The 25,951-nt window shown below is 39.2% G+C and overlaps 1 protein-coding gene and 1 long non-coding RNA gene across 5 annotated transcripts in view; one reads left to right on the top strand and one right to left on the bottom strand.

Annotated features, from left to right (window-relative positions):
• Nucleotides 1–3,834: 3,834 nt before the first annotated feature.
• DYNLRB2 (dynein light chain roadblock-type 2) lies at nt 3,835–13,733 on the bottom strand. 2 transcript variants are annotated; one of them, XM_050773230.1, is made up of 4 exons: nt 13,644–13,733; nt 11,186–11,261; nt 4,822–4,989; nt 3,835–3,964 (listed from the first exon to the last, which is right to left on the bottom strand). In XM_050773230.1, exons 1-4 carry the CDS (start codon nt 13,731–13,733, stop codon nt 3,921–3,923), a joined length of 378 nt encoding a protein of 125 aa, XP_050629187.1. In that variant the 3' UTR covers nt 3,835–3,920. The 2 variants fall into 2 exon arrangements, with proteins under 2 accessions (XP_050629187.1, XP_050629186.1); XM_050773229.1 differs by lacking the exon at nt 13,644–13,733 and adding an exon at nt 13,420–13,599.
• LOC126943999 (uncharacterized) overlaps nt 13,574–25,951 on the top strand; it is a 56,083-nt gene continuing 43,705 nt past the window's right edge. For 2 of the 3 annotated variants that reach the window (XR_007721929.1, XR_007721928.1), the window contains exons 1-3: nt 13,595–13,648; nt 14,901–15,032; nt 25,004–25,148. This is a non-coding gene — a long non-coding RNA (uncharacterized LOC126943999). Of the gene's footprint in view, nt 13,649–14,900; nt 15,033–25,003; nt 25,149–25,951 lie in introns of all 3 variants that reach the window. The other variant, XR_007721930.1, reaches the window with a different exon arrangement.

Below are 25,951 nucleotides of genomic sequence, written 5' to 3'. Positions count from 1 at the left end.
TGGGTTCAAGCGATTCTCGTGCCTCAGCCTCCCGAGTAGCTGGGATTATAGGTGCCCGCCACCACACCCAGCTAATTTTTGTATTTTTAGTAGAGACGGGGTTTCACCATGTTGGCAGGGCTGGTAACTCCTGACCTCAGGTGATCCATCTGCCTCAGCCTCCCAAAGTGCTGGGATTACAGGCGTGAGACACTGCGTCCGGCCTTTCTTGTCTTTTTCTTCAACAAAGAATATAAGACAAAATATTGGTTGAATGAATATCTATACGCAATTCACCTACACATGTGATAGTTTCCATTTCAAGGACATTACATTGTTTTCTAACATTAAAAGAGTGGAAATATTTTGCCCCATATCAAACACAAATTGGAGATAATTCTAATTTTTCAAAGACCAAGAGGGGAGACAAAATGTCCACCCTTAGTCTGTAGTAATTCTGGCTTTAGGAGAGAATAGGTAATGTATTTCAAAAGCCAGAACATACCCAGTCAGAGGGTCTCCTGGAGGCACTGCTCTGGAGACCTAGGCGGGTTCCCATCCATCCTCTACTCGGATAGTCCAGCCGTTCAGAGATGAAGATTTGGGAGCTCATAATGCTAATGATGTGTAAATTCATTTTCAGCTATTTTATTAAGCTGGTCTTTTCAGGTTCATTATCATTAATATTTGTGGTTGGAATATGTTCCTCCAGAGACTCTGCAAATAGCTCTTCTATTGTTCAGGTAAAATTTATAGCAAGTTAGACTAAGAGGGAGCACGATGGTATGGAGGGATCTCACAAGGGCATGAGCCCCTGATAATGTCATAAGTGCCAGTTCGATAGGCACAGCCAGACCAATACAAGTTCACATACCTGATGTCTTAAAGACACCTGACACCAGGCTCAGGTGAAATCCCCACCTGTAAAGCCAAAGGGTCGGATAGATGATCTCTATGGTTCTTTCCAAGTGTGAAAATTTGAGACTCTAAAAAGAATGGATTCCCCTTCACTAGTGTATTTTCTTGTCATTTAGATTCTAGCAAGACCTTGTTTGTGTTGCAAACTGTTAGCAGATGCTGAAGCTGTCCAGGGCTGAGTGAGTACCATGTTACTCAGGCTTCACTAGGCTGAAGGAAGAGGTTGAGATGAAGGCAGTCACTCACCTGTGTTGAAGACCTGCTCTGCAGCTTCATTTCCTGTCATTACAGACTGTGTCTGGGCCCAATCAGAGGGGCCTGTGGGGAATGGGGGGCAGGTGGCACTGGGGTCTCTAGGGTGAACTGGTTGTGAAATACCTGCTATTATAATATATGCAGCTTTTATATGCTATGTGTGTGTGCATATATATCTATATCTATAATATGTACTTTATAGAGATGAAACAAATATCATAAAATATTAACAGTTGTTGAATGTAGGTGAAGCTTGTATGCTGTTCCTTGTGCTATTCTTTCTAATCTTCCATAAGTCTGAAGTCTTTTAAAATAAAAAGTGTGGGAAAGTGGCCCCAAAGTCAGCTATGTGCCATAGCGTAGCTTCCCTATCCTACAATCCTTCTGGGTTTATTCATCCCACAGGTTAAGGCGGACACACTCCTGTTATACTTTGGGCTCATTTCCTTATTTGCTCTGTTCTCTCTGCAGACAGAGTCAGCAACCTCCTTATAATTGTGTGGCTTGATGATGTGCGGAGTTGTCCCTAAAACTCATTTGTATGTGTCTGGGGCTACTCCTCCTCACTACCCAAATAAGAGCCATTTTTGAGTGGTGGCAACAATGTTGGCAAAAGCAAGTATTTGTTGAATATTCACTGTGTGCTAGGCATTGTATCTGTATCAGCTCACCTGATTCTCATAAACAAGCCTTGGTTAGGTTTTCTTATCACCCTGTTTTATAAATGAGGCGATGAGGCTCCTAATGTTGACAAGCAGCAGAGCCAGAATTTGAAGAATCTAGGGCCAATGACTCTAAAACCTTCATTCCTGACCACGACTCAGCATGTCTCAGCCTGCAGCTGCATTGCAACAACCTGGAGAACATTTGCAAAACTGACATGTGCAGGCCCTGCTCCCAGGAGTACTGAGTTATGCAGTGGGGCTCCGACATCTGTTGCATGCAAAGATTTGGCTGTTTGGCTTCAGTCCCCCTTGTCTCCCTCAGCCTTGGGTGAGTTTCATCCATGACCTGTCTCCTCTCCCATCACCACTTGGGAGAGTAAATCCCTTTAACCTTAGGGATTTGGTGTGGCTCTTCCTTCTGCTGATACCACCGTCTGTCAGGGTTGGCTATGATAGTCTCACAGGGTGCAAATTGGGGCCAGTGGTGTGGCTGCACTAATAAACTTACCAGGCATCATTCTCACACTTGGCTTCATGTGGAGCTGTGGCAGGAACTTAGGTGAAAGTACCTGCGGACGCTTGCGTTGGGTAACCTGTGCCTCCTGACAAGAATCTTCTGGGGAAGGAGGACAGAGGCCCAAGGAGGAGGAGCAGGCTTCAGCTGTAGCTGTAATGTTTCATTTCTTATTTTTTGGATGAATCTCAAGAGAATGATGCACAGGGAAAAAGTCAATCCCTAAAGGTTACATATTGTATTTATTCCTCTTACTTTTTTTTTTTTTCTTTAGACAGAGTCTAACTCTGTTGTAGCTCAGGCTGGAGTGAAGTGGTGCAATCTTGGCTCACTGCAACCTCCACCTCCCTGGTTCAAATGATTCTCCTGCCTCAGCCTCCCGAGTAGCTGGGATTACAGGCATGTGCCACCATGCCTGGCTAGTTTTTGTACTTTTTAGTAGAGATGGGGTTTCACCATGTTGGCCAGGCTGGTCTCAAACTCCTGACCTCAGGTGATCTGCTTGCCTCGGCCTCCCAAAATGCTGAGATTACAGGTGGGAGCCACCGTGCCTGGCCTACATAACATTTTTGATATTAAAAAATTATATCAATGGAGGACAGCTTAGTGGCTGTCAGGGGTCAAGGGTTGGAGGGAGGTGCTACCAAAGGGCATCTGAGGAATCCTGCCAGGGATGCAAATATTCTGTGTCTTGACTGAGTCACTATCAATTTCCTGGTTGTGATACTGTCCTAGGGTTTTGGAGGATGTTTCTACAGGGGGAAACTGTATAAAGGGCACACAGAATCACTATATTATTTCTAAAAATTTCACATGAAACTTCAGTTATCTCAAAATGCAAAGTTTAGTTGGAAAAAAAGAGGATATAAAGCAAATGTGGTAAAATGTTAACATCTCTTCTTTGTGGGTTTGGGGTGCATAGAAATCTGTTAGATTTGTTGTTATTATTTTCATGATTTTCTGAATGTTTGCAACATCCAGTAAAAATCAAACCCTCTGGAGTTATATACTCAGCCTTATATGTATGAAACCTTGCCTAAGACTCATTCCTGGCCCCCTCAGACTGGTGTGCTAGAAGCACAAGTACGAGGGATGGAGGAGCTTCTTAGGTTGGCACTGGCCCCAGTGGCAACCATGCTTCTGACTCCCTGCTGTCCTTATTTAACCTGGGAAACCATTGAATACTCTTTGAGTATTGGGACTTTCTATTCTCCGTATAGCTCCCACAATGCTCTACTGAATCTCCTTGGTCTACCACAGAAATGGGTGAAATTCTACTTCTGTACTTGGTGACAGCTACTTCTAGACTAAAAGAATTGTCACAAGGAGCGCTGTCTTATTAGAATCCTTGGTTTTGTGTATTATAAGACAATAGAGACGTATATACCAGAATTCATTTATTGTATCACTAAAGTACAACTTCACAATATAATCAAAAGGGACTAAATGAGACATGCAGAACAGTTTAGATGTAGAAATAGAAAAGAATGTTTGAAGGGTCAGTTAGATTGAAATAGAATTTTAATAATCACGAGAGAGCCAAGTGTTTCTAACCCAGTGTCGCTTAGACAGCCTTGGCCATCGCAGGTCTATTCACATGGATTCTGAATGACGATCAGAAGATATTCCTTATCTATGGAGAGATGGACAAAATCAATTCACCCTTAATTTAAATTTAATCAAGGAATATTTCAACTAGACTGCTGTTCTCTTCAAAACATCACATGGACCTTATGTAGACAGATGGTTTCCCACCCTGGCTGCACATCAGAATTACCTGTTGAGCCTTTAGAAAATACCCATTTCCTAGGGCCTCAGAGATTCTGATTTCATTGGTTTGGGGTGGAGTTGCAGGAATGGAAAAATTTTTTAAAAGTCCTCCAAGTGATTTAATGTGTAGCCAGGGTGAGGACACTGGTGTAGAAAAAACTTCATTTAGTTTATTGGCAATTCTGATTTGATGGATTTACTATAGAGGTTTGTTCTAGATTAGTTTAGTGGCATAGGTCCCATGGTACAGTCATTTTGTAACATTGTGAACCTAATTCCTTCAGGGAAAGGAGTGTTTCTGTGGCTGCTCTTCTGGTAGACCTGGGAGATGTACTTTCCTCATAGGGAGGGTTTAAGAACCTATAGGCCTTGGGTTCACTGCCTACTTTATCTGCAGGACAGGGAACATTTCTCCCATTCTGCAGAGTCTGTATGCTAAGTTTGCTGAAAATGAGACCTACATTTTCTAAATTTTTCCATTACTAATAATAAATGCAAGTGGGCAAAATTCAACCTGTTCTAAAGTCATGGGGTCATATTAATTGCTAATTTCATAGAATTTTTAGGTTGGGATTTTTACATTCAAATATCATTTTGTAATAGAAGAATATTATGTTTTATATTGCATACTAAAATCTATACTTCCCATTCATAGAAACAAGGCTTTTTATCTTGCAAAGTAGAAAGATGATTTAACTAGGAAATGAAATGCCAAATTACCTGGAGCTACCATGATTTCATGTTTCTTTGATCTGATCCTAAGAAAAGTCAGGTCGTTCTGAGGATCAATATCACGAACTGTGCTTTTGGCTTTCATTGTTAGGTGATGAAGAAGGCCTGCATATTGAACAGTTGTTGAGTTGTCCAAGGTTGTTCGGATGGGAATACCTATTATGAAATTTAATTTTGGTTAATAATTTTCTGACTAGAAAAGTAATATGTACATTGTGAAAGTACTGGAAAACACTGATAATTGTAAAGTGGAGGAAAAAGTCATGGCTTATCACTCTCTGGTAACAATTTTAGTTTATTTCCCTCCAATCTTTTTGTCTCTGTAGATTTTTAAGTATAGTTGTGTGACACTATATTTACAAATTTGACTGTTGCTTTTTTCTTCATTAAAATTATAACATACGAGTTGTCCTTGTTGACAGTGTCATCAACATTATTTTTAATAACTGCATACTTACTATTTTATGGACATATAATACAGTCCATCTCCTATTGTTTGGTCATTTTGTATCTTATATTTTTTATATAGCTAATGGGGTGGTGATGAACGTTTTTGTGCATAAATCTTTCAGAAGCTGTTAACTGACTACTTGAGTACTAAGTTAACATATTTTTAGATGAAATGCACTCCCCCGAATATCTTGTCTATAGTGAGTCTGCTTTGAAGTGCTTGATCTGTGACATGGTGTTAGTCTTCTTCCCTGAGGCCAGAAACATAAAGGGATATCACCACACATGCTAGACGGTACATCAAAAGGGACTCCTCACACAGTATTTTGCAAACCTTAAATTTTATGTTAGAAAATGTGGTAATAGGAGCCGCGGTGGCTCAGGCCGGTTGCTCTGGCACTCGGGGAGGCGAGGCTACATGTTCGAGGCCAACCTGGTCAACATTGATTGAAAAAAAAGAAAATGTGGTAATAAGGATATTGTAGTTTTGCTGTGCATTCCCTGGTTTGCACTCATTTTTGGTGTAAACACTATTAAATTTGGCTACTTGTGTGCTCCATTGTTTGTTTGTTTGTTTTGAGACGGAGTCTCGCTGTCCTAGGCCCAGGCTGGAGTGCAACGGCAGGATCTCGGCTCACTGCAACCTCCGCCTCCTGGGTTCCAGCAATTCTCCTCCCTCAGCTTCCCAAGTAGCTGGAGTAGCTGAGACTGCGGGCACCCACCACCACGCCTGGCTAATTGCTGTATTTTTCGTAGAGACAGGGTTTCACCATGTTGGCTAGGCTGAACTCCTGACCTCAGGTGATCCACCCGCCTCATGTCTCCCAAAGTGCTGGGATTACAGGCGTGAGCCACCATGCCCAGCATGCTCTATTGTTCTGTTACACAAGTTTAAAACAGAAACTATTAACTGGAAAATTCTAGCCAGAAGAATATGCAAGTGTAATTCAATTCAGTTGAAATCAATCTAACTCAACTTGGAACACCCAGCATTAATGCCTATTATGTACCAGGCACTGTGGTAGGTATTTTACATATATCGTATCTAATGAGAGATTGCCTTCATATTATTATTATTATTTTTTTGAGATGGAGTCTCGCCTTTTCGCCCAGGCTGGAGTGCAGTGGCCGGGTCTCAGCTCACTGCAAGCTCCGCCTCCCGGGTTTACGCCATTCTCCTGCCTCAGCCTCCTGAGTAGCTGGGACTACAGGCGCCCGCCACCATGCCCGGCTAGTTTTTTGTATTTTTTTAGTAGAGACGGGGTTTCACTGTGTTCGCCAGGATGGTCTCGATCTCCTGACCTCATGATCTGCCCGTCTCGGCCTCCCAAAGTGCTGGGATTACAGGCTTGAGCCACTGCGCCCGGCCGCCTTCATATTATTTTGAGAAGAACTAGATAGCCAGAGAATTCCAGGGATTTGATTTGCAATGTGCTTTTATTTTAGGAGGAGATATGAAGGTGAATTTGGGATCGCTATCAAATTCCTTAGGTATCTGTATTAAGGGCACTCAAGAATGAGCCTAACATGGCTCCTGGTTTCCTTCAGAGAATGTAGCTCCAGAAACTATTAAACAAGAAGAGCACTTTGAAGAGTAGAAGAGTGTTACAAACTTAGGATTTTACCAGGTTTTCATAAAAATCTTGAAGACCATCAATTTTGACTTTGAAAAGACTGATTTCTCTTTCTTTTAAGATAACTGCTGTGTCCAGGATGTTTTGCTAAACAGTATGAGGATAATATTTACAGGAAAACCTATTCAATAAATAAAGCATCATAAAAACCTTGCTAATCTTTTAGTATGATTTGCTGGCCACTTTTTCCCTGGAAGGCAGTCAGCTGTCTTGCATACCTGAAGGTCACAAAACATGGATCTTTAACAAGCAGGAAATGGAAATGTGGCAACACGCAACCTTTGATGGGAACTTTTTGACGAGCAGTTTTATTTTGCATCCTAAGTAGTGACTACCTACTAAGGGTGCAATGCTCAGTAGCAAAACAAGAAATACAACCAGAATAAATTATTTAAAATGTAGGTGACAGGATTATGAATCAGATGCTCAGGTCTATTTAGTTAGTCTGTTCATGATCCAAGTCAATAAATAAAACAGCTAGCCTTTTTGAATAATAAGTGTGCACAGTGGAAACACGTGGAGTTTTTCGTATCTGCCATACACACTTGGAAAAAATCAATCAACAAATATTTATTGAACTCTTGCTTGGCACCATGTGAGGTAATTAAAAAATAATTTATTGAGAAGTAATTTTAGCATATGGTATAAAATTTACCCACTTCCCTTCTGAGAAACAACTACTGGTTTCTTAGAGCCTTCTAGAGACATTCTAGGTCTATTCAAGAATGTATGTGTTTGTGTTTGTAATTTTCATTTTAATGATACCATTCTCTATTTCGTACCTTGATTTTTAAATTTAATACTCTTTGGAAATTGTCTGATTCTGTACACGTAAGTCACACATATTAGTGACTGAATAATAGTCTTGTTGAATAGATGTTTTGTAATATACTTAATATGTCCTACTGATGAGCATTTAGGCTGTTCTCAATCTTTGACTTTTGTAAACAAGGCTACTTAATATGTCCTTGGTCATCTCATTTCACATTTGTATATATGTGTAGGATAATTTCCTAAAATGAAGCTCCTAGAACAAAGAGCATATGTATTCTAAAATTTGATGGCACTACTTTACTACTCTCTATGATCCTAGTAAGCCAGCACCCGTTATTTCAATTTGTCATCTTCAACTGTACATTTGTGCTCTGGTTGATAGATTGTATTTCAAAATAAAAGGAATTGGCTGGATGGCTGTTACAATCTAATGAAACTCAAATGATAGATTGTTAGAAATGTCAGGAATATTTAAAATTAAGAGCCTGTAGAAATCAGACTTATGTATATAAGAAAATATGACAGATCTGACTGCCTGGGGGACAAACATACATATTTGCCAGTATCTAATTCAATGATCAGTGTTGCAATATTGTAAACAACGAATGGTTTTATAAATGAGAATCCAATGCTAACAAAAATCTACTCTAATTAAAATATGTAGCATTGGGCTAAACTGGGAAGACTACTGTCTTCAATAGGAAGTCTACGTTTCAGTAACAGTGAAACCGAAGGACTATATTTAACATGGCATATGATGATATCCAAATGAATAAGCATGGTAGAAGTCTGACCTAACCACAAATATAATCTGAAAATGCTAAAATGATTTGCCTAGAATTAGTAGACCACAACTGCTAGTAGAAAACAGTAATACATAAAACATCATCTTAGCTAAATATTTTGGTATTAAATTTCATGGGACTTCCCAAAGCTGAAAAGCTACAAAGCTACACTGTAATAAATGACGCTTTCATCTAAAATTGAGTAGGTTGTTGAAACTGAGTATTTTATTACATTCTGGTCACATAGTTTACACCATATGCCATTAATAAACATCCTTGTCATATACTCTGGTTATTAATAATCCAACCATAAAAATAAGCCCCTTATTTATATTTTAGGGAAAACAGGTTAATTTGGCTTTCAGGTAAAAACTCTTAAGTACCCAGAAGCCTTGAAAAGTGTCCTGAATTCTAATATAAACTTATCCTAGTAGAGGTTAATTAGAAGTTAGTGGGTATTGAAAATAATATTTTGTTGCCTTCGGATAAGAGAAGTGTTAATTGAGGAACCTCAGGAAAATAAAGTGAAAATCACTTTTCGTCTCACTACTCAGGGTGATCACTGTAACATATCCCTACTCTTCCTTCTCTATTTATTTGAAGTGTATGTGTGCACCTGACCATAGATAGGATTAGAACGCGCTGGTGACCGCTTTGTTCTCTGCTTTTTTCATCTAATACTGTGAGTTTTCCCAAGACCCTAAATAGTCTTCAACCTTTTAAATAGAGTAATGTTCATCAAGTAAATATTATATAGTTACTTTAAAAATTCCTGTACTGTTAGGATACATTTATTTACTTATTTGTTCTATTTATTTATTTATTGCTATTACATATGATGCCTCAGTGAGTATCCTCATACCTAAATATTTTCATCATCACTCTTTAGGATAAATTGCTAGGAGTAAAATTGTAGATCAAAGGGGGTGAATATTTTTCAGACGTTTGGCGCATATCACCAGGATTACCTACTTTAGACCAAGATCTTCCAAAGAATAACATTAGATGAGTGGTTCTGGGTGTCACAGGTGAATGTACCTGTACAGGGTTGAAGACTGTCTCCCTAGACCCCCCAGATCCCCAAATTCAAGTCCAATATAAACCTCAGAAGGTGGCCTTATTTGGAAACAGGGTCTTTGCAGATGTAATTAGTTAAGATGAGGTCACACTGGATTCGCGTAGGCCCTAATCCAATAACTGGGGTTCTTATAATGAAACAGACAAGAGACACAAAGATGAGAATGCCACATCATGATGGAGGTGGAGATTGGAGTGATGTGTCTATAGGCCAAGGAACACTAAAGATTGACAACTACCAGAGGCTAGGAAGAGGTAAGGAATGATCCTTCCATAGTGTCTTCAGAGGAAGCATGAGCCTGCGGATATCTTGATTTCAACTTCTAACCTCCAGAACTGGAATAGAATACGTTTCTGTTGTTTTAAGTTACCAGGCGTGTTGTAGTTTGTTACTGCAGCCAAAGGAAACTAATGAATGACCTCTATGAAATCACATGGACGGCTCATCTTCGGAGCCATGGCAGAGTGTATGCAAATACCTGGAAATAAAATCAATGCAACCAGATCCATGTACTAGGGCTGAAATGCTTCCTGGAAATATTCTGCATAGTTCTTGACTTACCTGTAAGGCAGATCTTAAATCTTCTCTTCCCCTGATTATTCAAGCTCGAAAATTTATTATGTTCTATTATCTCTCTCATTCATTTGGCCTTGAGTTACTGGTTATAAAACAAATCAAATGCTTTATCTGTATAAATGAATTAAAAATCCCGACATTTTCATAACTATTTAATTACTATTAAGTGTTGGGTATTATGCCAAGCACTCAACAATTATTGTCTCATTTAATGATCAAAACCACCAGTAAAATAGGTTATTGTGCATTCTTAGTGGTAAGGAGTTGTAGTTCAGAATTTAAGCAGACTTTCAGTTGGTAGTTGCTCAATAAGTATTTACTGATGGATTTTTCCAAGGCACTGAGTTGGTAATGGACCAAATCCATGGTTGCACCACAAATTATGTAAAGTAGCTACTCTTATTTTAACTAATGCTCTGGAATTTCTGGCACCCCTTGTCCTTACAAGTGTCTGAATTAGCAATGAAACCAGCAGGAACTCTTAAGAGGTTGCCACCATAGCTGAGCATGGAGCAATGTGCCAAAGTAATGTGCCAAAGTAACATGCCAAAGTAAATGCGATGTGGATTCTTAACAAGGATTGTGCAGCAAGAGCAAGTTTTTGGTAAGTCTACAGATTTCATAGTTGGAAATGTATAGGCTCTTCTTATACTACATCCACAAAGAGTACATTATAAATGATATCATTAATTCTCAAAGATTTTTAAATAAAATATGTTCAAGGAACACGTTCCACTTAAAATAAAGACTGAAATTCTGTATGGTTAATAATGTTGAAACAAAAACAAACTACCATCAATGATACTCTCCCTATCTTCTATATGACAGTTTTTTTGGGCACTTCTGAAATATTGGCAGAGAATTACCAAAGCTTTAAAAAGTAAACAATGTATAGTGCTTCTTAGGAGTATATAGACATTTTTAGACATGTCTTCTTCATATTTATGTCCCCAGATCTTAGCAGAGTGTTTTTTATATATATATATGGACTAACACAGCAAACAGGTTCCTGGTTGGCTTCTGCATGTCAAGAAGATAGCCTGTGATATATTTACCTTCTGCATTTACAACCATAGTTCCAATAACCCCTTTATGGCTCTGGATCCTCTTTAAGGTTTCTTCCACCTCTGCCTGAAAGAGAACAGGAAGATAATTAACCAAAAGGGCCCTGTGGTAACTCCCACCCTAAGGAGAATAACGTTTGGAAAGATACCTACTCCCCTATCTCCATAACCTAAGGTGCCGAGTGTGATAATCTCAGATTTTTAAAAGACAGCTTTGAAATTGTCAAGTCCCACATAAATATACCTATATAAGACCTCGTGGTTACAATCCTGATAAATCTCAGTAAGACAGCTTACTGCCTCACAGGAGTTCACTCCATATTTATCTGTTTCCATTTACTAGAAAATTATTCTTTACATTGCATGGAAATTTGTCCCAGATTATCTTTCATTCATTGACCCTGCTGTATTCAAATGAAAATTCCTTTTCTACATTATAGTGCTTTAGATATTTATAGAGCTATATCATGGCCTCCCTATGTCTAAAAGTAGTCCTTATTGAGAAATCTTATTTTCATTACTGTGACCTAATCAGTTCAGATGATTAAATTTAAAGGATATTCTATAAAAAACAAAGTATTCCAGGATTCTAGGATTTTCTTGATAACTATAGCTTCCATATCAGTGCAAGCTGAATGTTCAACTATGAATGATTATTCTGGAATCTATTATTGTGTTTTAAACTCATTTGGAATCTTATGTGTAGACTGTATTGTACGTTTTCTTCCTCTCTAGAAAAGTCAAAGTCAAGAAGTATCTTTTCCAAACCTGCAAATTGTTCATGACTGAGCAATCTCTGGATATTCTGAGTTCAAACAGTATTCTGCAAATTCTCTTGATGAGGGTTTGCTATACTTCAAGATAGTTTTCCTTTGCACTTGGTATGAGCATGAGCACTTACTTTCTCTATTTCAGCATCATAGCCAATGTTTTCTTAACTTTAGGCATTTTTATACTAGATTCATTATTCTTACCATTATGAATGCCATGTATATTATTTATCTAAGTATTCTTTAAATTATCTCACTGCTAAAAGTTTAAATAAATGCATTTTAAAAGGAAACCATGTATCACTACCACAGATGGAAACCTGATGTTATTCCTCATAAATAGAAATAACTGTAAAACAAACAAAATGAACAAAATGAAGAGACAGCATATCATTAAATTCTACTGCAATGAAAGCTCTGAGCCTGAGGCCTGCTCTTTAGATGAAAAATGGAAACTTCCAAATGACAGTGGTATTAAGGACCTAATAGTAACAGAAATTTTCTCCTGTATGTAGTCTGAAGGTTGAACAAAAAGGAAGAGGAATAACTTTGTCACGATGTGATTCATTCTTATTTAGCATTTCTGGGCCATCTTATGTAGCAACGAATGTTTGCATCTCACTTTGAGAAACACTGCACTAAACCGTAAACGCTGAACAGGGGATCAATAATTTACTGCATTTTGGGCAATCTTTTAAGACGATGTCCACAGCTTCTTGAAGCCACTGTGTCCTCATTTATCTTCCTCCCTGTTACTTATCTCCCAAACTCCTTTCTTTTCTTTCCCTGGCCTTTCCATTTCTCCACCCAGTTGTTTCTCGTCTCATGACTTCTGAGTGCTCCTAGTACAATTTCTTAATCCCCATCTCCAATCCCCGTTTCATTCCTCTCTTAATGACCTTTGCTTTCCACAGTTTCTACTTTTTTTTTCTTACTCCTTTTTTTGGGGGGGGGGGAGGAGGGGAGCGAGTCTCCCATCACTTACTTCCTTTTTCTTTATTTCCCTTTCTTCTTTTTCAGTATCTTCCCTTCTCACCCTTGCATTCCCTTGCTTTCCCTGTCCCACCTCTTCCTTCTCTCTAAGGGTCTGATTTTTTTCCTTTCCATCTCGGCCTCCCGCCCCGTCTTTGGAAACTTTCCTGGCTCCCCGGATTTCTCACTCCCTTGAGCATTCTTCACCCTCTCGATCTCTCTCTTTCCTTTCTCAACATCAACCCTCCCTATGTACCACCCCCGCGAAATCAATTCCCAAGACAGCTTCCACTCATCTAGACATCTTCTTCCCCCTTTCCAAGGTCTCCCTCTCGCCCCTCCAAGAAAATCCTGGAGCCACCAGTCTCCGCCGCGGCCCCTGGACCGTCCGTGCCTTGGGGGGCCCCAGGAGCCGGGCAGCGAAGGTCCTTGCCGGTAGGCGTCCTTCGAGCGCCGGGGCGTAGACGGAGACGCTAGATTTACCATCGCGGAGGCCGCGAAACTCTGGGCTCAGGCCGGCGGCACAGACTCCCGGGATGTCAACAACGCTACCAGCCGTAGCTAGGAGACAAAGGAGGAAGTGGCCCCCGGAAGCTTCGGGGCCGCGCCTGCGTGCTCGCGGATCGGCTTTTCCGCCCTGACCGTGCTCCTGATGCCTCCCGGCCGCCGTAGGCGAAGGTTCGCGGAAGCGGCGAGCAGGCGCTTACCTGAGGTTCGCCCAAGCCTGGGGCGGTGGGGCCCGGGAGGGAAGAGGGAAGTGGGTCAGGCTCCCGGTCTGTGTTCATCCATTCATTCATTCGTTGAGGCACGAATTAATGTAATAGCCACTCATTCGTTCAAGAACTGCTGATTCACCACCTACCAGGTGCCAGGGAGAAGGACAAAATGCACCAAAAAGTGCCGGAAGCAGTAATGTCCACGTGTGATACTTGCCTTGGAGCAAGTAAACAGGGAACAGGGCCATCTGACTCCGGGGTTGGGCTGCTCTAGGGGTTTGGTGATATTCTTAGCTGCCTATGACCGTCCATTAGTACTGCCCTGTGCAGGGCCGATAATGTTCACTCCCTTCCCAGTAGTTTTTATATTGAAGAAAAATATATCAGAGAATCAAATAATACAATCTTATGTACTTAAAAAAAGTTAATGTATATCTGTCTACTCCAAGATCAGTAGAGTAAACACAGTTTCACATTTTATGTTCTCACCTAGTTATAGCACCCTCTTTCTGTTCTCAACTCCCTTGAAGAGTTGCTACTTGTCAGTATTTCTGTTAGTTGTCAGTATCCATTAGGATCTGTATTTTTGCCATTGTAAATATCAACAGTTCTGAGTTACTAAAAAATTGCAAGTGGTAGTTCCGGAGGTTCTATACATTGCCATAGAAGAGCATTCCATTGGGTATTTAAGGAACTGTTGGAGGAAACACATTGAGGAAACACATTAAAGATCAGTTAGGGATGGTCAGAAGTCGCTTGACTTTTTGAGGGACGTTGATAATATCCTTATAGCCTAGGAGGAAAAGAGCCACTATTGTACGAAGCAGCACAGCAGGAAGATTTTATGGCTGCAGTGGTGTTATGACTTGCTGGGGTTAGAGGAGGACAAATACTGATGACAAAATACAAGCTGTAAGTTGGGAATGCATCTTCATAGGGATCATGCCATAACAACTTCCTGTAATACCGATTCTGTGCATCCATTTCCAGAAAGTAGTCTCACACTAAACAAGGCATGCATCGTACTAGGAATGTCAACTGGATTCTGAATGGGCCATGTTAGGCATGCTCTGGGACAGTTTTGAATTCATTGGCAGGCTTGGACTCGATGATCCATTTCAACTCCAAATCTGTCATTTTATTATATTAACTACAGAAATACTCTGAGAAGCTGTAGTTCTGCTCTAATTTTTGTTGAGGTGTCGGTGATTCTGATTACTGTAATTCTCTCCTTTTTTTCTCTCCAAGAAATTTGTATATCTCGGAAAGCCAGTTCACTATTAATAGCCAAAGAATCCCACTTGATTCTCAACACTTGGTACTCCAACAAAGTTGATTTGGAAAGGGCTGCTAGAGCCTTGGAGAAGGAGTCTGAGTCTGGTATGTGCATGTGCATGTGTGTGCTTGTGTGTGTATGCATGCATGTGTGTACAGTTCTGGCTCTTACCTGATTGACTATAGCTACCATTTTGCAGTAATACAAATATAGGTCTTTAGAGAAGTACTGGCCGAGTTGAAGACTGATTCTTGGGCTCTCTGGGTGTTTCTGATCAAGGAGATTCCTACTTGATTGTGTAGCCATTTGTTTTTCTTACAAAAATCAGTGACAGTGCACCATGTCTGATATGTCAGTCAGCTTTAATGAAGGAACCCACTGCATATGCATGGAGTGTGGATTTCCTCCTTTCTGGAGTCAGGGTGTCAAGCTCATTCAATCGCTGACAGCTGTAATTAGAGCAAAAAACGATTCTACCATGAAAGGCACTGACAGGAGAACCCAACTGCTCAAAGAGAAATAAGAAGTAGCCAAACTGACTTCCAACCAACGGTCAGGTTTGACTCTGTGCACAGGAAATCAATGAGGAGAACTTGAGCCATTTTCCCCATATCAATTTTTCACTTCTAATTATTTCTTGGAGGTAGCTTGGTTTAATTTTTATGCCTTTTTTGGACCTATAATGAATGTCCAGAGCTATGCTATATAAAGTGTCTTTGCAATGCCTGACATGTTTCCTACCCCATCCTCAATATGTGTGAATTCTTCTTTTACCATCTCCTTCTCCCATCCCCTCAGCTTTTCTTTTGACTCACAATAAGTGCTAAATAACTTTGAACTTAAGTAAAAATATTAATGAATATTAAAAAAAATATTAATGAATAATACTTTTTGCAAGTACTCTGACTTAACCCCAAAAGTGATACATGCAGAGACCAAGTCCACAATTTTTCACATATAATTTTGTTAGACGGAGATGATTTTCTTCTGAGAGTCTCTCTTGCTCTTTGATACTTTGCTACTGCTCTCTGGTTAGCTTGAAGAAATACAGATAACTTAATGATCTTGAGTTTTTTCTTGGCATTTTCTATACCACCCCATATAGCTATCTTTGGCATTCCTGGCAGTTGGCAAATATTAGGAACTGGGCCATGGAGTAAATTTTGTGCCCATTCTCCCATAAGATAAAGCATTGTTTGTCATTTAACAGAACTTCTCCTGGTATTCTACTGGTTTCCCTCCAGAAAATAGACACTACATTCTTCTAACATGTCCACAGGCCAGGCGTGGTAGCTTACATCTGTAACCCCAGCATTTTGGGAGCTGAGGCAGGAGGATTGCTTAAGGCCGGGAGTTTGAGAGCAGCCTGGGCAACAAAGCAAGACATCATTTATACTAAAAATTAAAAAAAAAAAAAAAAAAAAAAAAAAAAAAAAAGGCTGGACTTGGTGTTGCATGCCTGTAGTCCCAGCTACTTGGGAGGCTGAGACAAGAGGATTGCTTGAGCCTGGGAGTTTGAGGTTGCAGTAAGCCACAATCACACCACTCTCTCCAGCCTGGGTGACAGAGTGAGACTTGTCTCAAATAAAGAAAGTACAATAAAATAATAAAATACTCCTTAATACTAGGGCATAATTAGAAGATGCCAGTAATATCAATAAGTATTTCCTAAAACTGACCCAGTGTCATAGAATTGCAGTATTATAGATTTAAAGTTTCAGAAAATCAATCATTTTCTTCTTATTAGGCTAAGACACCCTCTGGGGTGACTCCCTTCAAGACCTAATTGTAATAGAAGTATTTGCTTTCCATAAGGGAATCCTCCTTGTGAGAATTAAGTGTTTTCCTAGAGCACAGGATTTGGAGTTGGGTGCAGGTGGGGTTGACATTTCTAGGCATGTTTCCTTGAATCAAATAAACAGAGCATCAGCTTCTTCATTTATAAAGTAAGAAAGGTAGTATCTACCTTAGAAGGTTGAGATGTGAGGTTTAAATATTATGTGGGTGAATATCTGGCTCATACCAGGTGACCAGTGTGGATCATTTAACCATGTTTCTTTCTTCTGTCTTTTCCTTTCTTTGGTTCATCTTTCCTTCTTCCCTCCATTCCTTTCCTCCTTCTCATCTTTAACCTTTCTTCCCCATTTCCTTCCCCTATTTCCTTCCTGTCTCCCTTCTTCACTATCCTCTTCTCAACCTTTCTTCCTTCTTCCCCTCCCTGGGAAAAATCTCCGTAATTCGTATTGTTGACATTCTCACTAATGAACAACTTTCCCTTTCTCTTTGTATACAACTTATTATTAATTTAGAACCTTCATCTGTTTCATCTACCTCTAATCCCATTTTAACATAATTCCCGTTTTTATACTTCTAGCTCCAGCAAGCAGTTCCCATCTTAGTGTACTGCACATAATAGGTATTCTCAGTATCTTATGGTTGAGGGTAAACTGTAAACATTTCCTGGTCGATTAACTTTGTTCAAAGAAGAAGAAAGGAAGGGCCGAGGGGAGGAGTACCTCTCCTTTTCTCAGATAATCCAGTCCTGAGGTCTCTGATCCATTTAGTTTCAAAATTACTTTGGTAAGTATAACACATAAAAAAGTAAGGTGCACCAAGCAAATGTACAGTGGGTGAGTTACCATGAAGTGAACAGCTAAACCCCCAAACCAGATTAAAATAAATAGAACACTGTTCACACCCAAGAAACTTCTACTTGGCCAGTCCGAATCATTATGCCCACTCTCCCTGCAAGTTAGTTATCTGACTTCTAACAGCATGATTTAGTTTGCCTCATTTAAAATTATTCAAGTGGAACTACCTGGTATGTAACCTTTTGTTTTGGGCACAATTTTCCTCAGTATTATGTGTATGATAGTCATCTATGTTGTGTGCAGTTGTGGTTTCTTCGTTTTTATTGCTCTGTAGTACTCACCTGTAAGAAAACACTACAGTTTATTTATACTTTTACTGTTGAAAGATATTTTGGTTGTTTCTAGGTTCCGACTAATCTGAATAATGCTGCCAAAGCATTCTGTCACATGTCACTTGGTGCACATAAGCATGCGTTTGTTTCAGGTATATATATATATATATATATACAGGAGTGGAATTGCTGGGTCATAGAGTATGATCCATTATCATGCATTGTCAAACTGTTTTCCACTGTGGTTGTGCCAGTGTACCAATGTACCTAACAGTGTAGTGCAAGATAATTTATTTTGGTCTACAGCCTTGCCAATAATTAATATTGTCATGCTTTTAGTTTTAGCCATTCTGGTATGTGGAAACTAGTGTCTCATGTGGTTTTAATTTGCATCTCGTTGATTACTGATGAGATTGGTCACTTTTTCCCCCACATAATTATTGACTTTTTTTTTTTTTTTTTTTTTGATTTTGTGTGTGTGTGTGTGTGCGCGCGCATGCACATGTGTGTTCCCTGTGGTGCAAGATTTTTGATGGTTATATGTATATGTCTGTCTTTACATAAATACCTACAGCTACATCTATATCTATCTATTACAAATCTGTTCTACTCTGTGGCTCTCATTTTATTCTCTTAATTATGTCTCTCAGTTGTGCATATGTATATGGACACTTGGTGTGTAGCATAAGTGGAGCTGCAGACCAGTGGGGGAAGCGTGTTTTTTTTTCAATATGTGACACTGTACCAGTTTTATATCCGTGAGAAAATAAATGAAACATCTTCATTACCTTGGGCTAGGGAAACTTTCTTAAGCGAGACAGTAAAGTACTAATCCCATAAAAAATATTGATTACTAGAATACATAACAATTAAGAAATTAGAGGTGCGTTTGTCCTAATAAGAAGAAAATGGTTGATTTTCTGAAACTTCATAACACTGCAATTCTATGACATTGGGTCAGTTATGGGAAATACTTATTGATATCACTGGCATCCTCTAATTATGCCCTAAAAGTTACCCAATCTTAGGTATTCCTTTATAGCAATACAAACCAGACTAATACAGGGACCTTATTCTCTGACCAGAGGGGCTTTGGTTTCAAGAGTGTGTGGCAAACTTCACTGTTTTTTTCTGTGTTCTCTTACCACTGGACCTCAACACAGATTCAATTACAGAGTGTGGCAGAGTTGGGTAAAGTCTCAGCATTCTGGCCTGAGGACTAACAAGGAAAGCCCCAGAGAATTTGAAAGTATCACGGGGTTCACAGTGAGGGAATTGCTCAGGAAGGCAACCCCATGAAATTGTTTTTGGACTTCCGGACTTATCCCTGACTGAGTATATGTGTTTCTGATCCCAGACAGTATATCAAAGACTTTGAGAATAGAACTGTGGTATAGACCACTGCACAAGTCCGAGACTGCTGACTGGGTAGAATAAACATGGATCAGATCCAAATATTTCTTCAAATTCTTGGAAAGTGGAACCTACATTGAAACCATAAGCCACAGAAGGCTGGTCAGAGCTTGGAGCCAGAACCAAATTGGATTGATTTCTGGCACAAACAAAAATACCAACATTCTTTATGGGATTTAAATAAAACTCAGCATTTCATTACCTAATATTCAAAGTGTTCAGTGTACAACCCCAAATCACTTGACATACAAAAGTCCAGAAAAAAACTTTTTTAAGAAAAGAGAATCAATAGACTCTCCTGTGATGTGAGGTAACACAGATTTTAGAATTATCTGGCAAAGACTTTAACTATAATCGAAGTAGTCCAGGAAGTAAGGACAAACATTCTTGAAACAAATGGAAAGTTAGAAAATCTCAGGTGGGAAATGTATGGCGTAAATATATGATGTAAAGAAGGAGCAAATGGAGGTTTTAGAACTGACAAAATAACAAACGAAAACCTCACTGGGTGAGCTAAAGAGCAGAGTGGAGATATTAGAGGAAAGAGTCAATGAACTTGCAAATAGATCAAAAGAAACTATCCAATATAAGCAAAAGAGAGGAAAAGCAAACCCTTAAGGAACTGTGAAAAATCTCCAAAATCTAAGATTTGTCATCAGTGTCTCAGAGGGAGAAGAGAAACAGGGCAGTGCAGAAAAAAATTTGAATAAGTAATAGTTAAATTTTAAAAGTATATCTTAAAAGATACAAATCTATAGATTCAAGGAGCTCAATGAATCCAAAAGAGGGGAACAAAACAAAAATGAATTTATATCCAAATACATCATAATCAAAATGCTAAAATCTGAAGACAAAGAAAAAGTTTGAAAGCAGTCAGAGAAAAATGAAGTATATTTATAGAGAAAAGATTTTGATTTATACAGGAATGATTCCTGGTCATAAACCTTGGAGGGGAACTATCTGTTTAAAGAGCTGAGAGAAAATATTGTCGACCCAATTTTCTATATACAGCAAAAATACCCTTCAGTAATAAAGGGAGAAATAAAGACTTTTTTTTTTTTTTTTTTTTTTTTTGTCGGAGTCTCGCTGTCGCCCAGGCGGGAGTGCAGTGGCGCGATCTTGGCTCACTGCAGGCTCCGCCTCCCGTGTTCACACCATTCTCCTGCCTCAGCCTCCCAAGTAGCTGGGACTACAGGCGCCTGCCACCATGCCCGGCTAATTTTTTGGGTATTTTTAGTAGAGACGGGGTGTCACCGTGTTAGCCAGGATGGTCTCAATCTCCTGAGCTCATGATCCACCCGCCTCAGCCTCCCAAAGTGCTGGGATTACAGATGTGCGCCACCATGCCCGGCCAAGACATTCTTAGATGAAGGAAAATTTAGTGCCAGCAAACATGCACTAAAAAAAGGTTGAATGAAGTTCTTAAGACAGAAGTGAAATGATGGGAGAGGGAAACATGCAACATCAGAAGTGAAGGAAGAAGAAACTAAAAATATCTGGGTAACTATAATAGACTAGGGGTCAGCAAACTATAGCCCACGTGCCAAATTCAGCTCACCATCTATTTTGATTAATATAATTTCATTGAAACACAGTTGTGCTCATTTGGCTATGTGTTGTCTTTGGCTGTTTTCACTCTATAAGCACAGAGTTGAATAGTTGTGGCTGACACTGTATGGTCTGCAAAGCCTAAAATATTTACTATCTGGCCCTCAGCAGAAAAAGTTTGCTGAATCCTGTAATAGACTGTTACTTGCTTGAATTCTTTAAAATGTGGTTGATGGTTGCCAAAGATTATAGCATTGTTTAGGGTTTTGAAAGTATGTAAATGTAATATGTTAGGTAACTACATAGTAAAGGGAGGTTAAAGAGACCAATCTGAGAGTAAGTTTCCTACATTTCAATTGAAGTGGTCAGGTATTGGTTATAAGTATATTGTGGAAAATGAACTATATAATCTCTTGGGCAACCAATAAGAAAAATTACAAACTGATATAGTAAAAAGGCAAAGTAGATAAATTATCATATGAAAAATTGTTTGGGCAACCCAAAAGGGAAAAGGGCAAACAGTGGAATGGTAAATAGATGGAACAATCAAATCCTGATATATCAATAATTACATTATATATACATCACATAAGCAGACTCATTAAAAGAGGTTGTCAGAATGAATTAAGAAACCAAAAATGATCAGTGATTTCTGTTTCTGTAAAGATGAGGTAGACATGCTTCTCCCTATTCTTTCCCCTGATTATACCTAATAACTCTGGAGATTATATATACAAACAGAAGAGATTGAGATAGCCAGACAGATTGGCCAGGGACATTGGGATCGAAGGAATGACATGCTTATAAGTTACTTGAGTTTTCTTTTTGTCATATATCCTAGACTAGGATATCTTGCACAAGGAACTGGAAGCCCAGAAATGTCAACAGGCACAGAAATTTTTAAAAAGTCCCAACAAAAGCCTATCTTTTCTAGCCAAAGGATCAACATACGTCCAGCCTAAAAAGATGGAAACTCTCAGAAAACAACCACTCTACTCCATCCAAACACCATACCAAAAAACCATCAGTGCTCAAGAGGAGAATATAGATTTCCACTCTCATATTGCCATAATTCCCTCCATCCTCTGACATATCCTTTTCAAGTGCCCAGAGAACACATACAAGATAGGCTGCATCCTGGACTGTAAGACAAACCTTAACAAATTTAAAAGAATAGAAATTATACAGAGTGTTTTCTCAGACTACAGTGGATTCAAGATAGAAATCAATAACAGAAAGATAATGGGAATATCTGCAAACACCTGAAAACTAACCAACACATTTCCAAATAATTCTAGTTTAAAGAGGAGGTCTCAAGAGAAATTTTGTAAATACAATGAACTGAAAGACAATGACATAAGATGTATTAAATCTGTGGAACTCAAAGCAGTTATGAGAGGGAAAATTATAGCACTACATGCTCTCATTAGAAAAAATGGAAAGTCTTAATCTGAACTCTCACTTCAAGAAACTTGGAAAAGAAGAGCAAAATAAATTGATTTCATATTTAAAAGTTCCCTGTATTTGGGTTCTCTAGAGGGACAAAACTAATAGGTTAGACATATATATAAAGGGGAGTTAAGAAGTATGGGGTCACATCATCCCAAGTTGAGATCCCACAATAGGCTGTTTGCAAGCTGAGGAGCAGGGAAGCCAATCCAAGTCCCAAAGCTGAAGAATTGGAGTCTGAAGTTCGAGGGCAAGAAGCATCCAGTGTGGGAGAAAGATGTAGGCCAGAAGACTAAACCAGTCTTGTCTTTCCACGCTCTTCTGCTTGCTTTTATTCTGGCCATGTTGGCAGCTGATTAGATGGTGCCCACCCAGATTGAGGGTGGGTCTGCCTCTCCCAGTCCACTGACTCAAATGTTAATATCCTTTGGCAACACCCTCACAGACATACCCAGGAGCAATACTTTGCACCCTTCAATCCAATCAAGTTGACACTCAATATTAACCATCTCAAGTCCACCCCTTGTCAACTTCAACCCATACACGTCTCCTAAAATCATACATAATCTTCAAATAAAGACAGTAATAAGGTCATAATTATGCCTAACACAATGCAGCTATCCTTTGATGGGAAATGCATCAATCCCCAACCCAAATGCTATTACATAAAGTTAACAATACTTAAATGCTGATGCGAAGTCAATAAATCTTATGTCACATGATAAAGGACAAAGAAAGGAAATAAAATGAGTACTAAGAAAATATCTTTCTTAGTACAAGTATATACATGCACAAACATGTTCTTAACAAAATAAGGAGAAAATACTCATGACAATTACGGTCCTCATTTCCACAACTGGTCACATGGTCATAGCTGGTATTGGTGACTAACAGACTAAAACATTCCCCAAAAGAAATCTCCACTAGGGACTCACTAAATAATTCCACCAAATATTTGAAGAAGAATTACCATTGTTTCTACACAATCTCTTTCCGAGAATAGAAGAAGGGGGATAACTTCCCAACTCATTTCATGATCTTATAAAGTTAGCATTACCCTGGTCTTCAAATCAGATAAAGACAGTACATGCACTGAAAAAGAAAGAAAAAGAAAAGTATGATGGTGAGAGTTTGAGAGTTCTTAGACTTGGCACCAAAAATACAATTCATAAAAGGAAAAATTAATACATTAGACTTTATCAAAGTTAAAACTTTTGCTCTTCAAGAGACCATATTAAGAGAATAATAGACAAGTTGCAGACTGGGAGCAAATATTTGCACATCATGTGTCTGACTAAGGACTACTATCTGTGATAATTAAGGAACTCTCAAAACTCAACAGTAAAATCAACAAAAACAGCAACTACAACAACAACGTGATCCAGTTCAAAATGGGCAAAAGACAGATAGAAACTTTCCATTGGAGAAGATATACAGATGGTAAATAAACACTCCAAAAGATACTCAGCATCGTTAGCCATTGGGGAAATGCCAATTAAAATGGTGGGAGTGTTCTATAAATGTCAATTAAATTCTGTTGGTTGATGATATTGTTAAGTTCTCTATCTTTGGTGATATTTCTGTCTGTTTTTTCTATCAATTGTTGAGAGAGGGATGTTGAATTCTTCATCTATCATCGAGGATGTGTCCATTTCTTCTTTCAGTTCTGTCACTTTTTGCTTTAAATATTTTGCAACTCTATCTTTTCGTGCATACATTGCAGTTTTATTATGTGTGGTTTTCTTTGCATTTAACTTGTTTGGGGTTTTCTGTGTCTCTTGAAAAAATGTGACTTGATGTCTTTTTTCTGGGAAAATTCTCATGCTGTGTGTTGCCAGGTTCCAGTAATTAAAAACATGCTTTTATGAATGAATAAAGGCTATGAGTCTTTTCTAAGAGAGTCAGCTGAGATATGTTTACTTACCATGTTCTGCATGTATATTTTCATCTACAGAATTGTAAGTATGAAAACAATACAGAATAATTGTATACGCCGTTTCTTCTGTATTTGACACAAAATGATCACTACCTGGTTCTTATGCTCAGGATCCACGGATTATCATTTAATATATGCTGGGCCAGTTTTGCTCTAAGTTTTATTTCCTAATTGAAGTAAACATTGCTCAGGGTGAAGGCAGTGAAACGTTGTCCTCCGACCTTTATAATCTAAGGATATTGGATAGTGGATAGTATGGCAGTCTGCTGCTCTTCTATAAACATTGATCTCTTATTTTTTGTTTCCTGAGCATAGTTTTCCAAGCACTTCCATGCGCTCTGTCTCAGTTGCCCTTATAATATCCCTTTGAATTTGTAGAGCTTGGCTCTGTTTTGCAGATGTTGTGTCTGAGGCAAAGAAACCAAATGATGGAATAAGGATCCAGAGTGGTGAATGTTATTTCACTCCATTCTGGAACTTTCCCCAGGATAGTTCTGCTTCTGTCTTGGAGTGCTTATTGTATATCCTCCAAGTTATCTAGATGGCTCTATGCTGTTCTTGTTCCAAAATATAGCCTGTCGTGGACACAATATGTGGTCGAACAAGAAACAAGGCTGAGCTCCCTTGTCCTCCTTCTGTTTTGTTCTGCCAACTGCATACAAGAGAGAAGAGGACATTGTTACCTGATTGGCAAAAGGAAGGACTTGCATCTCCTTCCCAGGGAGGATGCTGCCTTGTAATGTCACACCAGACATTCCAGCATGATCTCTTTTGTAAATCTATTTGGTTGACTTCTTCTCTTGCAGCTGACTCAGAAATTGGGATGATTTCTCTGTGGATCCTATAAGGAGCCTGGACATGGTGAAGAGAATGCCTTGACCATCAGGAGACAGCTTACCTTATTGAATCTTGATCACTTCTTCTGACCACTTTGGATATTAAAAGAACAAGGTAAGAGTGGGAGCAAAATAGTGGATGCTGAGGCACATGCTTGGAAGGCAAATAAATGGAGACTATGAATAGAACATTAGAGTCCCTCCCAAGATAAAGCAGACTTATGTGGGACAGTCATTCCTTCAGCAATATTGATGGAATATTTGAGGCAGAATCATGGGGATGAAGGGAATACAACTATAAATAAGATAAAAATATCCGCTGCTTGCACAGTGCCTACAGCCTTGTGGGGGATACGGTTAAAAAACAAACAGTTGCAAAGCTGCACACCAAGTTTCCCAATAGGAGAAGTATAGGTTGCAATTGGTGCACATAGAAAGTCATCCTAACCCATTGTGAGGGGATCCTAGAAGGAATCCTGGACTAGTGCTATCTAAGCTGAGATCCAAAGGAGACTTGGATACTAGTTAGGTGAGTAGGTGTAGGGGTGAGACAGAGGGAAAAACAGGTGCAAGAAAAGTTTGATGTTTCAAAGAACTAAAGGTACTGCAGTTTGAGGTGATTTCAGTTATGACTTTAGCATACAGGATGGGGAAAAAACTTCTCTAGGCAAAACTTAGTATTATTTTGGTTAACTGTACTCAAGTGCATTACCTGAAATTCAGAGCATGTGCATGAATGGACCTACTGCCTTCCTTTACTAGTGTGCTCAGGTAGGAACCCTGGCTTCATATATGAAGGTAAGAAAGTACAGGTTATTGCAGACTTCTGCATTTGATGCACTGACTGGCAAAATATGACTCAGCACCTCCGCCTCACTGAGGCAGACAATGCCCTCAAGTGGAATTGAAGATGAGCGG

The sequence above is a fragment of the Macaca thibetana genome, chromosome 20 (assembly GCF_024542745.1).
Source record: "Macaca thibetana thibetana isolate TM-01 chromosome 20, ASM2454274v1, whole genome shotgun sequence".
In the NCBI taxonomy this organism is placed as follows: domain Eukaryota; kingdom Metazoa; phylum Chordata; class Mammalia; order Primates; family Cercopithecidae; genus Macaca; species Macaca thibetana.
This window is presented reverse-complemented; position numbering and strand designations above follow the sequence as displayed.

Excerpts from the sequence above, each read along its gene's own strand:
- DYNLRB2 (XM_050773230.1), bottom strand. The coding sequence starts at position 13,733 with ATGAATGAATGGATGAACACAGACCGGGAGCCTGACCCACTTCCCTCT. Across the intron at positions 11,262-13,643 it reads CAGGCTTGGGCGAACCTCAG|GCAGAGGTGGAAGAAACCTT; the intron begins GTAAGCGCCTGC and ends GTTCTCTTTCAG. Across the intron at positions 3,965-4,821 it reads TGAAATCATGGTAGCTCCAG|ATAAGGAATATCTTCTGATC; the intron begins GTAATTTGGCAT and ends ATCTCTCCATAG.